Source organism: Rhipicephalus microplus, chromosome 2 (genome assembly GCF_043290135.1).
Source record: "Rhipicephalus microplus isolate Deutch F79 chromosome 2, USDA_Rmic, whole genome shotgun sequence".
NCBI lineage: Eukaryota > Metazoa > Arthropoda > Arachnida > Ixodida > Ixodidae > Rhipicephalus > Rhipicephalus microplus.
Window position 1 is genome coordinate 278106972 of NC_134701.1, and position 15864 is coordinate 278122835.

Consider the following 15864-nt stretch of genomic DNA (forward strand, 5'->3'; position numbering starts at 1 on the left):
ATCGTATTTTCGATAGATGTGAAATTCTATAGGCCTGTGACGTAGATGTAGGTGCAGTTTCAGTGAACCGAGGTGGTCTCGAAATTCGCAGAACCCTCTACCACAGCGCCAATCATAATCATATGTTCTTGAGACGTAGAATCCCAGCAAATATATTATTGTGTATGCTACTGGTTTCGAAGTTTTTTTGTTGCGGTTGTGATTTTTCGGCAGGATCCGGAAGTGGCTTCGGCATTCCAAGACATCAGTCAAAACCCGATGAACATCGGCAAGTATCAGTCTAACCCCAAGATCAAGAACATTATGACCAAGATGGCTGCAAAGATGGGAGCCCAAGCGCCGCCGATGTGAAGCGGCGTGCAGTGCTCGCTTTTGCCCTTTCTCTTACTTTTTTTTGTTTGTTTGTTTTCATTGTTACTTGTAATCTCTACCGCCCTACTTCTCATCGTAGACGATGCTTGAAGCGCGCTATCCTTGATCTTGTTTTTTTTTTATTATTTTCAGGCAGTTTCTTACCACTGTGAGTGCGTGTGTGTTGAAATAAAGCAGTTTGAGTCTGGTAACATGGTGTGAAAATGAAGAATGCTTATAGCTGGTGTTGTCGTCGGCCTTCGGTCTAAAGCCATCGCCGTTATCTGGGCACTTCGAGCGAAGCATGTGGAGAACTCAACAAGAGGCCTCTTCGATTTGGCCGCACTTCCTGCGCGTAGTTCACGCAAGTGCCGTGCAAGTGCCGCGCCAGTTCCTCCAGTGTTAGTGTAGCACGACACAATAGCAGTTTCGATGCAGCGATCAAATCGAGGGCAAAAGTGCTGCCACGTCATTTACTTCGCTATTTGTACGCGACGAGACCTCGCGGGAAAGCTTGGGCTGGAGGGCTCGTGCATTACGCCGTCAAATCGAGAAGAGACGGGAACGTGGTGCGAGCTGCACTCGCAAAATCGAGGGCCAAAGTGCAGTCGAATCGAGGACACCTAAGAACACAGAGACATTCAGACTAGATCATCCGGACAACCAGCCCAATAGATTTAGAGTGCCGTCCTTGGCAGTCGACCTTTCGTACGGGGCCGCATTACGTGTAGCCTAGATGCGGTCCAAACTGTCAGAACATATGTTGCTTCACAGTTAGTGCTTGTTCGCTGTATCGCTGAAGCGGTAGCTTAGTGTACGCTGAACTTGTATTTACTGTTTACCATTCACAACAGCGGTGTTCCATCGTTTCGCACTTTATCTCCACCATATTGTCGCGGCAGTGAGTCCATGCTGCGTAGGGGAGGAGTCGCTGTCGCGACAACCTTCCAGTTTTTGGGGTTTTTTTCGGGGCCGGTCGGGGGTGGGGTGTCGAACAGAAGCGGTGCTAAATGCGCATTGTGGGGATTACACAATCGGGTCAAATATACATGGCCAAAACAAAATGAACCCGCATCTGCGCAAGTTTTGTGTCAGAACGTGGTAAGAATTTTGACTGCAGGCGAATCAAACAGCGCCAAAGATGGGTCATGCCTGAAAATCAGACGATGTATAACAGGTTCAGATCACGCGAGGCGGCCCTTATGCACACGAATTGGAAGTGACACACGAATTGCGATGGAAAACAAGAAAGGTGACAAGGCTAAACGTGTGCGAAACTGTGAATGGTTATAAATACCCCTCCCCTGCGGCACCATGTGAAGATAGCAAGAGTTTGAGTAACACATGAAACGCCTCAGTTTAGGAAGTCTCTTGGACCCATACATTTTCCTTCAAGATGGTACAATTTTTCTACAAGGAAGCTGCGAGGTATTCTCGTACAGGTGAGTGTGAAATACGGCTAGCTGAAGTGCTTGCTAGCTACTTTATGCAATTTGAAACGTTGTTCAACGCATCTGCGTCCGTGTGTGACGGCAGGTTGTTTCGCAATGCTTGCAATTGCGCAATGACAGCCGCAATAAGGCTGGAACACGGGCTAGTTAAAACGCCTTCATGCTGTAATGCAATGTAGACTTACGCAGACCGAAAAAAAAAACGAGAGAAGACACATGGTGATTTACGCTTTTTTTTTTTTGCGGTTCGTGTCATTCCTGGTTAGCGCATGGCAACATAAAGGCATTCAAAATTTTTACTATGGTCCGGCTTTCCAGCAGGCCCGCTATGCGGCCGACAGGCTTGTCCTGGAGGTCCCGACGTGGGAGTTGCCCGCTGCGCACTATAGGGCGCGTCCCGCAGGACTTGATGTTCCAACCAACCAACTTCTGAATGGCTGGTAATAGAGCGTGCTTGCTCAGCCACCAATAACTTATGCATAGGTATATTTGTCCGATGTAAAAGCGCCCACCAGTTAACTGAATCTCGTCGAGCACCGTGTTGTTCTTAATCTACTATATGCACCAACCAGCGCAACCAAGTACTTGCGTGTCGGGGTGAAAGAGCGCCTAGATTCGTTGTGACCAAAAGTTGCCCTTTTTTGAAATGTTTGCTATGTGGCTATATAAAACTATAATTTACTTAGTCGTTGTAGAGTAAGAGTAGCGTGAATGCGACCCACGACGTTTCTCTGGAAGACCGTGTCTTCACGAGGAATGACATGTTAAATGGTATTCGCATTAGTTACTCGCCTACTGCGATTAATAACGCTTTCTTCGGGTAAGCTACTAATACGGTGGCTTAACTCGAACATTATTTTTCGCGGGCAGTATATGAATTGAGGCATAACCGTTGAACAAAAGCTCTATAGTTCACTATCGCGGTGTTCAGATTTAAGTCACTCTGGAGATTGGTGGTGACGTAAACGCAGAAAGATCGCAAGGGGAGACGCATCTTGCGATGCCGGCCACCTTGTTTAAAATTTGTAGTGTTAGGGAGTATCTGAACAGAATCCTTCCGGAGTGCTCGAGCGAAGCCATTCGTGTTAAACACGTGCTGCGCTTGCGAAAAACAAACCGGACCACGTTTCCGAATCTACAGCAAGAAACAGTCAATCGATTTTCTCTCTCTCTCTCTTTCATTGGATGTGGTAGAACGCTGCGTATTTTTTGGTGGTACTCGGCAGCATCATCAACCACCGCTTTAACACCAGCGAATGGCCAAATCGCACATGAACGCCTCCATGCGACAAAAGTAGAAGTTGTCAACCGTCGAGGTGAAAGCGGTTAGGGACATTTGAAAGTCTTCCCTGAATCCAGACAAATGGATTCGCCTGGGAATCCGGGGACGCAATGTCGGATCCGGAAAGTGACAACTCGTAAAAAAGTTCAGGGATGGCTTATTTCTCGCTTCACACGAGATTGCGGACATTAGGATCCCGAACTGGAGAAGCGGCGAAAGGCGACCTATCTAAGGCATAACTTTAAACTTACAAAAAAAAAAAAGAAAAAGAAAGAGTGCGAAGACGGGACGAAGGAAGGTGACAAAGCTCGTCTTCGTGTTGCCTTCCTTCGTTCTGTCTTTGCGCTAAGTTTCTTATATTCATACAGACAAATTTTTCAGTGCAGCAGTCATTTAATCGCTGCGTTTGATAGTTTGGTTCACGGAACGTTGTCTTTTTTTTTAATGCAATGAGTGATTATACATTAACCAGCCCTACTGCAGGTTATCGATTTTAGCAGATCGATTTGAGCAGCCGTATCTTTAGGTGTCGTAATGCAAGATAGTTCGAATCTCATTAGGTGAAAATAAGCCGGATATTTTTACACTGTCATTTATGACACACAGAGCAGTACCCGTTGTTTGAATTTTACATCGAAGCTAGGGATGGCTTTAGTTCATTCCGTCGGTGTGTGTGGAAAAATCTCTAGCGCAAGTACGTGGCACATAAATTGGGCGAACCCCACTATACACACCACAGAAGGGAACACATGAGGGGAAAAGTTGATAACATTGACACACCGAGCTCATGAGGCAAGCCAGGCAAGACGACGCGTATCGTGAAACGGAAGATAGATGCAAAAAAAAAAAAAAAAGAGGATGAAGAACACACGCACTATGCCGTAATGGTTTCTCTTCAAAATTGTACACATACTAAAAGAACTTGTTGTTGGGCTAGTTGGTAGAGCATTTCCAAAAGTTAATTCGAGCGCGAAAACTTGACACGATCACTCACACACGCACACACCACTTTTTGATGCATGGGTGTGTGCGTGTGTGAGTGATCGTGTCAAGTTTTCACGCTCGAATTAACTTTTCGAAATGTACACATACTGGGCGTCCGGAGAAAGGTAGAAGGGGGGGGGGGAGGGATTGTTCTGACAATTTTTGACAACCCCGATTTCAACCACGAGGCACCATGCACAGTAAGTGTAGTAAGAAATCATGCGTGTATTTAAACACTCCCAGAACTTGTAATAGGAACCGTTGCTGCGTGATTCTGTAACGAACAAGTTGGAAAGAAAACGAGAATGGCGCGAAGTGAGGCCATTGGGACGCTTATATACTCTGACATTGGCGCATTTCTCAAATTAAGCTAAAAGGAGAAGGGGGCGTTTGCTCGAGATTTCGCGGTACAATCTTGCCGGTCTGCTCTGCACACTCGCCCCTAGCAGTGCACCCCCTGCGAAAAGTTCCTCAGACGTCCTAGTACACAAATACTTCCCAAATTAAAATTTTTTAAGGGGCACAAGCCTAATTCAAGACGGTCTTTGTGTACACGTTGTGAGGAGGGCTATAGGGTGCCCACCTGCACGTGTATCGAAGGTTTGAAGGCGGATAGGATAGGGGGGGGGGGGAATAGGGGAAAAAAAGAAAGATGGGGTAAAAAAGTGGGAAAGAAAAGGGAGTAATGATGTGTGCAGTAGAGGAAACGTGAACAAAAGTGTAATGGGAGAGAAAAAGAGGATTTTAGGAATGTTGTCCAGCAAGAAAGAATCGGTACGAGAAGGCTTCCACAAGTAACCACCACAGTCATGAGAATAAGCCACCAAAATAATCGGACATCCATAGCACCTTTCCCCAAAATAAACAAAAGGATATTGACCAACATGAAGTAAATTCAAGCAAATTTCGGTCTAAATTATTATTCTCTCTTCTAGCCCCTTGTTCTCCTTGTCTTGAGGATACTTTTTTATCGGTGTCTTCTGGGCCTCCATGCTCAAGGCTTCCGGGTGCGCTCAGTATTGCGTTCCTTGAAGTCCTTGATGTTCCTGCGTTCTTTGTATTTCTTGCTTTTTTTGCTCATCAAGTAATTTTAGTAGTACTGTTGTCGTCTTGAATTTTCGGCGATCGTCTCAGACTGAGTGGTTGCTGCCAGATTTCGCCTTAATCATTATTGCCTTTACCTAACAATATTTTAATAAATATAATAATACTAATTGAAAATACGTTTTTAAGTGCCTGACGAAAATTAATACCAAGGTATCCTCTCCAATATTGGTCTTTGTTCCAATTTCTCATGTCAGGCACTATTTTATGAGCCTTGACTGTTGTGTAATTTGTTTTGTGTTGTCTTTAATGTTTAGTACTGCACTATAACCTCTTTGATTTTCTGCCATTTTTCCAAAAGTTTTTATTGTTTCTTTTTTGTTTAATAATTTCGAGTTTCCTATTTTGTAGATTATTCCCAAACTTTTTGTAAGCTCCTTTCTTTTGTTACAATATGGGGCAACCCTCACAAAAATCATAAAAAAATATCAATCGGCTTTTTGCGATGATAGTTTGACTTCTGATGTATTTCAAGTCCAGTAATGTAAAATGAGAATCTATCATGTCCTGCAAATACCTGCGATGTGTAATAATTCGTGGGAAAGTGATGCGGGGTGAAATTTATAATTTTGATCCATGTAAATCTGTACCCATTTTTGCCTTATTTATTCCACAATTCATTCCAGTCTTCAGTTAGTTTTTTTTTCTTTTCAATTCTTTTGACATTACTGTTTTTGTTATAGGAACCAATATGCCCTCCCCATCTTTGGTTGCTTCTTTTGCGTATTCGTGTTCCACATGTTTCCACCATGTCCTTTAACATACATTAATTTAATGACTTTATTTAGTGCTTGATTAATTGTCTCTCTAATGTTCCAGGAATTTATATTTATGTTATCCTTTTATTTTTTTATTTTTTTGTGCCACAAGTGCTGATTGGCTTCGTCTAAACAGTTTATATTTAGCGAGAGTCTGTAAAAATAGTATATGTTCATTCGCTTTATCGGTGGCAATGATTTCCGTACTGTCACTTAGGATTGAGTTTCAGGGTGCGTGATCAGGTAAAGTTCGATATTCTGTGTCAACAGTTTGCTAAACAGCTTCGCTGGTCGATTGGTCATCCAGATTCACAGGGTGCAGTGCTCCTCAAGTTTTCAAAAAGTTTTGAAGAAATTATATTTTCTCTTTTTAGGGACGAAGCCCTTTATAGCGGCACCTGTTTGTCCCTCGTGGCCGCAGTAGTAGTGTGCAACAAGCATCACATTTTGACCACCAAGGTGGTGCCGGTGAGAGATTTCTTCTGTGCGTTGTTGAACAATAAAAGATAGTGCTCAATGTACATGCCAATGGCTGCTAAGGGGAAAAGAGAGACAGGAAATTCGGCTTTTAGTTAGCGCGCAGGCTGCGAATTTTTTATTTTTCAACAACGCACAGAAGACAAGAAAGGGTTGCTACGTTATACTCGCTGGGTGTAACCTCCTATAGGTTTTAGGAATGTTTAGCGAGCGTTGGGCCGCAGTGCCATGAATACAGTGAACTAGTATATGCCATGAACTCGAGGTGGTTAAAGGTGGGAAGTAGACGCGAAGCGCAAGCCGTAAGAAAGTGTGCGTGTGCCTCCTCTCGTTCAGTCCTTGGAATGTCCGCTGGATGGCGTTGCTTCTATATGAGGAATATATGATGAAAAGATGCGAGATGGTGGTACTTGTAGTGTTGAATAGGTGGACGAACGGACACACAGACAGATGCATGGATGGCTGCATGGACGGATGGACGCATGGACGGACGCAGGAGCGGATGCATGGACGAAAGCAGGGACGGACGCACAGATGAACGTGCGGACGCACGAACAGACGCACGCACGGACAGGCGGATGCTTCGCCCCACTATCCATCATTCACTCCGGGGATATGCTGCCTTTTTTTTTTTTGCTTGGTTGGAAAACTTGTTTTAATAGCTTTCCAACGTGCTATGTGAAGCATGAAACATCTCGCTCGCCTATAGGCGTGCGCAGGTTTCTTCATTGGGGGATACCCTCACCTCACCCTCCCCACTTCGCGCACTCCCACGCCTCTCCTCACATAGGCACACAAAGGATAAAATTACAGAAAGGGTTCGGACTGATCTACATAAACTAGATCACATTGTTCTCCTTCGTTGAACTCTGACACTTTGAATGACACGCAGTTCTTCGGGGATTCAAAGTATTCGCCGTATCCACTCCATCCAACAGCGATTCGAAAGGAGGTGCCCTTGCGCGCCACTTCCAGCTCCGGTAAAGAGATGGCGCCAGCGTCCGAGGGTCACGCTGACGGTGTTGATGGCCGGTCTCGACTCGCGAAGAAGCGGCGTGTCTACGCCGTGCGTTTGTGTGTTCGTACAGCGTGGCGTGCCATGGAAGCGTCGCCGCGGAGCATGGCTGTGGCAGCGCGGCGGCCGATTTGAGTGGCCGCTCGTCGCGCGTGCCTTTTGTGCTCGGATGGTGGCGTCCGTGCGATGGCCGCGTCCGACGACGACAGCAGCACCAACCTAAGCCTCCGGCTGCGCGCGGGTTCCAGCGGCTCGCGAGACTCGTACTACATGGACCTGGACCGAGGCATCGACTCCGACATCGAGATGGAGCCCCTCTCGGAGAAGACGGCCATCGAGCTCGTGCGGATCGGCGCACCGCCGCACCTGCCGCCGGCTGTCGTGCTGCCCGAGATAACCGTGGACCCTGGCTCCACGGCCACTTCGGAGCAGCTCGAGTCTGACTCGTCGGCCGACTGCGCCAGCGAACCGTACCTCGAAGGCGACTACCCCGGCAAGAATGCCAAAGAGTGAGTGTTTGCAAGGCTGAGACGCGAAACGCGCATGGGCCGCGCCCCCTCTCGCTTTTGCGAGTGTTGTCAGCGCGTGTAAAGTCTTTGCAGTTGACAGCGGCTGTTGTTGCCGGCGCGCTGCACTGGGTGTTTCGCTGAGGGCAGGCGGCACTGACCCTGTGACAAACGTAAAGGGGCCTGTCGTGACGGGTGCACTGTATCCGCGCGGGCCATCGGCAGACTCGTCTTCCTCCCTTCTGTTTGCAACGTTCACTCACGACGTCTCGTCAGGACGTCGTGAAGGAGTGCCTGACCATTTGGACTGTCCGTGCCCAGAATCGGAATGACGAGAAGCGCGTTGATGACCTCACGGCTGGTTAAATACTTCATCTGATGCATTAATGGTCACATTACGAAAAAAAGAAGTGAGGTGCTCTTTCGGGAGTTTGTATAGAAATCCTGGCAGACCGCAAGCCGTGCAATTTGCTTAGGGGAAACCTGCCATTTTCCAGGCGCGTAGCCAGAAATTTTTTTTTTTTTTTTTTTTGGGGGGGGGGGGGGCACCATTTCGATTTCGGGAGAGGCACACTCTTAAAAGGGCCACTTTTCAACTCTCTGGCGACAAAATTTCGGGGAGGGGGGGGGGGACTAGAAACACTTTGGGGGTGGCACACCGGGCACGCGCCCAATGTGCCAACCCCTGGCTACGCCCCTGCAATTTTATGGTAAATGAGTTTCGTTACGCGTGACTGTGTGCAACTGCATTGTTGTTGGACACGCAAGGAACCGTTGACCTGCAAAAGAAAACAAGAGAGAAGATTTGAGGTGAAAACCTGTTCCATTTGGATTCGTATTGGCCCATATTCGGATGGATTCGTTTTCGAATGCGTCTCTGCATGGTAAATGCGATTTCCTGTACATTCGACACATTCTAATTTCTGGTTCGTGCTGCGCGACGCGAGGTTTCTAGCGTTTTTTCAACTTCATGTCTCTTGCGCATCAAGCAACGAGGGAAGAAACTTGTCTGATCTTGTTGCGCACGTGAGACACGAGTTTTTAACAAAAGCCGACTGGCCTACCTGAGGACGTGGCTAGAAATATTTTTTTTTTTTCGGAAGGGTAGGTGGAGTAGATTTCAACTGCCCCAACCTGAGTAGTAAGCTAGGCCCTCCGTACTTTTGACTAAGCCGGAGTGTCTCAGCTTATTTATTACTCGTACGGCGTTTGCATATTGGCGTTGGTGCTGCTAGGCAGGGATTGGGACAGAGGCGATGACCTCTTAAGGAAATGGGGCAGAAAATAAGTATATAAATAAAAAAACGACTATGTCTATTGAAAACTGTTTAGATTGAATAGTAAGTAGACCAGAAACTATATTACATAATCAACTTTGCTATGATAATTATTTGGCACAGTATATTAATGTCATGAAGCTTCAGTCCCATCAATAAAAAAATTGCTTACCCGAACATCCTTCCAAATTTCCAACGAGTACCTGAAAGCACTGTCTGCCCATGCGATTTCGTGTTGTATTTCTTTTTTTTTTACTTACCTTTTCGAAACTCCGCAAACATCGACGACTGTAGGAGAGACGCTTGCGTACGCTGACAGCCGCAGCTGCTGAGCCGTCGTTTTTTCATGCAACTTCTACGCAACGAAGTGAATAGCGCAGAAAATGAGCCTGCATTGAAGGGCTGAAGACGACTAATATATAGCCCTAATTAGCACCCTCTGTCTGCGCGCCGGCTGTGCTATTCAAGTTTGACAGATCGAAGGCTTGCTTTGGACCGATCATGCCAGATCTCCTTGGGGTCGGCTGGAAGTGCACACATATTTAGATACATTTTTCTTGTAGAATACTGTATGCTCGGTGATGCATGGTTGTTATTTACTTTTCTTGTTCGAGTGGCACTTGCATTAGGGAAGTATCGTCAGGAATGTAGCTGTTTATTTGTAACATAAGAGAATGTTGACCATCCAGGGCCTTTGTTGAGTTGAATGTGAAGCATCTTCGAGCATGGGCTCAAAAGATGCTTGTGTAGGTGTATGCGTCATGTATCATTACGTTCCCTATATAGCCTCTAGGCTGGTGTAGTGGCCATGGGGCTTCTATGCTGCCCGAAGGTTGCGGGATAGAATCCCGGCCGTGGTGGCCGTATTTAGAGTGAGGCGAAGCGCTCGAAGTCCGTGTACTTAGATTTAGGCATCCATGAGGCGCTTAAAAGCAGCAGGCGTGCAGCATAAGCCGAATGGTAAGTCCCTAAATTTGTACAGTCCCTCTGGCGTCGAAACAACCGAAACTCACGACTACCGTGCCCCTTGCGATCTTATATATATATATATATATATATATATATATATATATATATATATATATATATATATATATATATATATATATATATATATATATATATATATATATATATATATATATATATATATCATGATTTTTGGAACGTTATACCCTAACAGTTATTGTTCTTATTAGATTTACGTCAAAAACCCCAGGTGATCGAAATTTCCGGAGCGCTCTGATAATTATGTCCTTGTTTGGGGACGTAAAACCCCAACAACAACAACAATTATTATTATGTCAAACTCAAACTCATTTATTATTATTACTCAAAATTGTTCATACAGAAAAATACGGATTATTATTATTATTATTATTATTATTATTATTATTATTATTATTATTATTATTATTATTATTATTATTATTATTATTATTATTATTATTATTATTATTGTCATCCTTAGCGTTACATTAGTTGAAAAGTAGCTGGTTGAGTGTATTAACTCGTCGTGAACGACAATTCTCGCACTACGCTTGAATTGACAATTTAGCCGCCTCGGTGACCCAGTGTTTATAACAGAATAACAGAAAACATGGGCGTACAAACACGGGCACAAGAATTAAGTCGAGGCACCGCAAACGCCAACCATCAACTGAACAGTCCCAGTGGCGAAATTGATTGGTATGTGGGTTTTAACGTCCCAAAACCACCATATGATTCTGAGAGACGCCGTAGTGGTGGTCTCCGGAAATTTCGATGGGGTTCTTTAACGTGCACACAAGTCTGAGCACACGGGCCTACAACATTTCCTCCTCCATCGGAAATACAGCCGCCACAGTCGGGATTCGATCCCGCGACCGGCGGATCAGCAGCGGAGTACCCTATAGACCACCGCGGCGGGACAGTGGCGTCTTGACTTCTTCCTTGTCGTGACGATAGTTATAGCGCGAGAACAGAACGACGACAAAGAGAGCTCGGCTGTTCTCGCGCTATAACAATCGTCAAGTCATACCAACTAGCCCAAACTGCCACACTTCTTCTTTGTGTTCGCATGCCCTGTCCTTTGGAATTTATAACAGTGCTCGGCTGTTGACCCTAGAGTCGCCGGGTCGATTCCGGCCGTGCAGGTCGGATTTTGGTTGAAGCGATTTACACGAGGTCCGGGTACTGTACGATGTCAGTATAGTGCATGTTAAAGAATCCCAGGAGGTTGAAATTATCCGGAGCCCTTCATTGTACGGCGTCTCCCCCAGCTTCACTCGCTTTGAGGCGTTAAACCCCATAAACCAAGCCGAACCTAAAATTTGCTGCCGCGCCGCGATGTTTTTGCTTTCATGATTCCTAATTTAATGTGGGTTAGTCATTCGTAAGCGAATAAGATAAACATAGTTTGTAGCATACCGCCTCATATAGAAACGCGGCCGGGAATTGAGGCCGCAACTTTGTCGAAGTGCTACGTCATAGCCACTGGATACATAGCAGTACAATCAGAAATGCTGCTGTTATTGACATCAGCACGTGCGTGTTATTTAATGTGTTCTTCTAAATCACTTGTGCAATTCGTGGCATAAATAACAGTTCCAATGACAATAATACGCAAGACACAAACAAACAAACAAACAAACAAACAAACAGACAAACAAACAAACAAAAACTGGATTCTATACACTTCCGAAGCTGCCGTCCTTGCTTAACGTTAAATTGTACCGCAAATTTTGCAAGGCTAGATCCGCCGGCAACCTACAACATCCTAATCCTAATCCCCAAGAATACTATATTTTTTTTTCACAATACGAAATAATTGCGCTGTATAGGAGCTTGAAAGGAAAAGTAAGACATTTAGCTTTGGAAGCTTGTCCAGCAGCGAAACAGCGCAAATGCGCAGAGGTGCTCATGCCACCATACGCTTGGGTAAGCGATTTCTCATATACCCTTGAAAAATCGCCATTCCTATGACGTCACATATCTGACGTCACATAATAGGCACTGAGCTGCTTTTAACGTAGTCGACGCTTTCTTGCGAGGCCAAATCATATCTCAGACCGAGATGCGACCTCTCACTAGCGGAGTCCTTTCACAGAAATTTCGGAATTTCGTTATGCCTCAGTTTCTATGAGTAATTATTTATATGCGCTTGTCCACAGGAAACTTATTCTCTAAAGTGCAAACACTGTCATTCTATATAGGCATAGTGGCCTTGCGCCGTGTGTCTGGTGTTTCTTCAAGCCAATGTCTGCAACGTTCGAACGGCTGTTTTAATGTCTTTCAATGTATACCAGAATCAAGCCGAAATAAATCTACTTTACAAAAATTTGTTGGCAGTTCAGAACTTACATGGACGAATCTAGAATGCTATAAGCGATGATCATAATTCTCGTGAATCTGCTGTCGTTCAGGAAACGATGCCACTATACAGTATAATTGTTCGCCATGCCCAAAGATAACCTGATTTATTGGCAGAAACTTGTAGGCATCTTGTGAACTATAGCGTGAGAGCTCCAGAGACAGATTTGAAAAAGAAGGTTTCTACTGGAGCTCAGCGCATAACTTCTCTTTGCACGTGTGCTGTCATTATGTTTTGGAAATATAGTTGCATGCGGAACATGGGGTGGAAGTGAATTTTCAGCAATATTCGAAAGATTGCAGAGGGGGGTGGCGCCAGCGGGGGGCACGCGAGGTGGCTGGAGCTCCCCAAAATTATCACCTGCCCCTCCGCCCCCTCCCTTTGCTCCTCAAGAGCGAACATAGTGAAAGCACAATTCCCAAATTTCCCGCCTCTCAGCCCCCTCTGAAAGAGCTTTCCGTGGGTCCTTCAGCCCAGCAAAAGAATCCTGGCGTCGCCCCCCTGGTGGCAGAACGTGAACCGGCGAGAACAAATGTGTCCAAACCATTCTAGAAGTCTGATAGATGTATTTCGTCGTTACAATATCAGTGCCAAAACACGTTTTCTTTCTACGCGTTATATCATAGTCATCCTTGGGATTCACTTGTGGTTTGCTAAAAAAAATGGGCGCTTGAGCTTCGCCTTCAAGGGTAATCAGACCCTGTTCGCATCGCCTTCTCAATCATATAGCGTTGCTTCGCTTCTCGGTGGACCGTGCCCTGAGGAAAGAAACGTCTGTGTGGCTTCAAACTGGCTCTTTCAGTCTACCTACGGAATATCGACATTTCTACTTATTTATTTATTAGATTGCCTATTTATATTGCATCTATCTCAAGGCTTCGCTCACGGACAGTGCTGATTTTTCGCTCACAACCAAGGACGACGACGCCGTAATTTATTGCAGTTCACTTGCGGGCATCTTCGAGACGACACCCGCAAACGTCTAGCAGCTGCAGCGCGCATGACGATTTCCAAGTGTCCATGGGTGGTCGACTATAGTAAATAACTACGTACAGTTGTGTTGGTTGGTTTGGAATCGTGATGAAAGACACGACGAAAGAAGCTGGCGTGCAGACAGAATTAGAGATCATAACAACATAACGCCGTCTTGATCGGAACAGCTCGTAGTTTGCGTTGTTCTGATCATGTCTCTTGTGAATGAGTCCGCACGCCAGTTTATTTCGTCATTAATCGGCTACAACTGGCAATACAAAGGCGATAGAGGTCTTTTTAAAGGAATTTGGAGGCCTAGCAAATGTCTGTAGACATTCTGTACACTGTCTTAAACTATTTTCTTCACGCGCGTGCCTCTGTTCTCCCCTGCAGATTGATTTGCTGCATGTGTCGAGGCGAATCGCTTGCAAAACATTCGGCAGGTGCAGTGCGCTTTAAAACGTGCATCACGGGCTCAGGAAGAGGAGCAAGTGGAAAAGGAAACGGGTATTGTCAAATTCGCAGCAGGGTTCTCCCCGCATTGCGGTGCTGGCAAAAGGAGACATCAGCAGCGGTCACGATTACGATCGGCGGCAGCACTACGCGACCAGGAGGGTTTCGGACGCTTCAGGGTCCGCTTACATGCTCACTGCCGCTCCTAATGGCGCTCGAATTTGCGATTCGGTCGCGAGGCGTTCCACTTGTAGGCCGGTCGTTGTGTGGGCGACGGATAGGGGGGGGGGGGGGAGGGGGGCAGGTCCGTCCGTGTCGGCCGATCCAGCTTTGCCGAAGGCTGTTTTCCAGTTTCGGGTTCCTCCTGCCTTTTGAGCATGCGTGCGTGCGTGCGTCGGTGCGTTTTGGTTGAGCTTATCGCTGCTTCAAGAGCGCGTTGTTTGCTCAGCCACCATCTGGGCACCCCCCCTTTTCGCGATGATGCGTAAAGGACGTCCGTGCCCTTTCCGTTTCTGGACCGTCTCTGCGTGGTGCGCGCCGCAAAGCGCCCGTGGGTGCGGGAGATGCATGACCGCGATGTTTGGTGCGCGTATATAGATCGCCTGGCTGTGTAATTCCCTGCATCAGACGTTCGCAGCAGCTGTCGAATTCGTGCATGACCGTTTGTTCCACGACCGCTTCTGTAGTTTTGTCGTTGTCGTGCGCCCATTACGATCAGTCCGGGTCGTTGCGCAACATCTGCCCCAAATCTGGCGATAATCGAAGCACACGAAGTTTCTTGCGGTGATTGTTAATAACGTTACTCGGGTGGCTCTTGGTTCTGCTTTCCGAACACGTGGTTGCATTCATTTTTTTTTCTTCTATAGGCATACACATTCTCATAGTTTCTTGTTTGTCCCTTCACCCCCTGCTCTGAAGAGATTGTGATCACGTCTTTTTTTTTTTAATCATTAGGTATACTGGCTTTTTGCCCTTCATTGCATTCATTGCACTGTATTCGCGTTGACTAGCATTCACCGATATGTATACCGTTTCATGCGTTCACGCGCAGAACAGGCGTGATGACCCATTAAAAAGCATAACAGTGCGGTGATTGTGAATAAAAAAACGCCAGTCGTTTACCTGTTCTAAAGACCACTTACATTGGTTCATGCTCTCTTCACTTGTTTGAATTCTACCCACATTCTATCCCCGTCATACTAGTTTCTTGCGCGCTCTAGTGTTTGTACAACTGGATACGACATAAGGGCCTCCTTCACAACTCCTCTGCGAGTTATGGGGCCATGCCTTTATAACAAAACTGATGGACATATCTCCTTGTGAATAATACATGAATTTAATTGAATTGATCAGGTGGTCAGCTAGATCATGTAGAGTATACGTGATCAGTCAAAACAGCAATATGGAACGTATTCTCCAGGTATGCGCTCGACCTGGCACCGTCCTACACATTCACGTCTACATTTCGCGCTGTCGAAGACTCGTGGCTGTAAACTTTGTCGTTATATAAGAGTCCTAGATTAGGAAACGCAGGTGCCTTGTGGACCCAAGAAGCCAACGTGTCCTTCTTGTCTCTGTGTCATCGTTTTGTTCTCGCGCTATAACTATCGTCATGTCATACCAACTAGCCCAAGCTGCCAGCCACACTTCTAAGTGTACATTGGCTTCTGCTGGGACACAAGCCAAATTGTTTACGTTCAAATGGCCATGGTGTGAAAACAATCAGGTAACAAAGAAAAGAACTGGGAGTCCCTACAAGAAAAAAAAAACACATAAAGTTGTTGGAGCTTTGCCTGAGCGTAAACGTTGGAATTCGGGCGCGTTATCCCGGAAACAAGCTTCTTCGAGCGAAAGCGTGCGTCGTAATGATAAGGAAGGATCG

The 15864-nt window shown here is 45.9% G+C and overlaps 2 protein-coding genes across 2 annotated transcripts in view; both read left to right on the forward strand.

Moving 5' to 3' along the window:
- LOC119179376 (hsc70-interacting protein) overlaps positions 1-563 on the forward strand; it is a 33867-nt gene extending 33304 nt beyond the window's left edge. The window contains exon 12 of the mRNA XM_075882082.1: positions 214-563. Coding sequence (XP_075738197.1) covers positions 214-351 — 138 coding nt within the window. The 3' untranslated portion in view covers positions 352-563. The remainder of the gene's footprint in view (positions 1-213) is intronic.
- Positions 564-7435: 6872 nt separating this feature from the next.
- LOC119179397 (proton channel OtopLc) overlaps positions 7436-15864 on the forward strand; it is a 69264-nt gene continuing 60835 nt past the window's right edge. The window contains exon 1 of the mRNA XM_037430467.2: positions 7436-7931. Within this exon, the coding sequence (XP_037286364.2) occupies positions 7609-7931 (323 nt within the window). The 5' untranslated portion in view covers positions 7436-7608. The remainder of the gene's footprint in view (positions 7932-15864) is intronic.